Raw genomic sequence first — 491 nt, 5'->3', positions numbered from 1 at the left:
GTCTGGGGCGTGAGGGGAGGGTGTTTCTGGGGGATGGGGAAGGGTATTTTTGGGGTGGGGGAGAGGGGGAGGGTAATTTGGGAGAGGGGGAGGGTATTTTTTGGCGGGGTTGTGTGCGCCGGGTGGGGTGGTGGATTAGTGGAAGACGGGCAGGACCTGCTGTTGTTGCTGCGTCAGCGGAATGTCCCGCTGGTGCCGAAAGCAGAAAGTTTTAGGAAAGTTTGGGGAAAGTTTTAGGAAAGTTTGGGGAAAGTGCGGGCGCTTCAGGATGGAGCGGCCCCGCTCCCCACAGCCTTCCCCAGGTGGCCGGGGGCCGGAGCCGGGGCTGGAGCCTCTCAGAGTCCCCCCGGAACCCCCTGGGGGGCAGAGAGAGAGCGGGGCCAGAGAGAGAAGCCAGGCCGCAATCAGCGAGAGCAGCCCCGGGCAAAAGCCACAGGCCGCCCGTGAGTTGGTGGGGGGCGGTGTGGGGAATGGGGAAGTGGGAGGGGGGG

The 491-nt window shown here is 64.8% G+C and overlaps 1 protein-coding gene across 1 annotated transcript in view; it reads left to right on the top strand.

Annotated features, from left to right (window-relative positions):
- The first annotated feature begins 126 nt into the window (after positions 1–126).
- Positions 127–491, top strand: part of LOC125482354 (paired mesoderm homeobox protein 2-like) — a 7,321-nt gene continuing 6,956 nt past the window's right edge. Inside the window, exon 1 of the mRNA XM_048594413.1 lies at positions 127–443. Within this exon, the coding sequence (XP_048450370.1) occupies positions 182–443 (262 nt within the window). The 5' untranslated portion in view covers positions 127–181. The remainder of the gene's footprint in view (positions 444–491) is intronic.

The sequence above is a fragment of the Rhincodon typus genome, unplaced genomic scaffold, assembly GCF_021869965.1.
Source record: "Rhincodon typus isolate 14 unplaced genomic scaffold, sRhiTyp1.1 hic_rhity00009133, whole genome shotgun sequence".
Taxonomy (NCBI): domain Eukaryota; kingdom Metazoa; phylum Chordata; class Chondrichthyes; order Orectolobiformes; family Rhincodontidae; genus Rhincodon; species Rhincodon typus.
The sequence above is the reverse complement of the archived record's forward strand: the minus strand, read 5'-3'. Positions and strand labels throughout refer to the sequence as shown.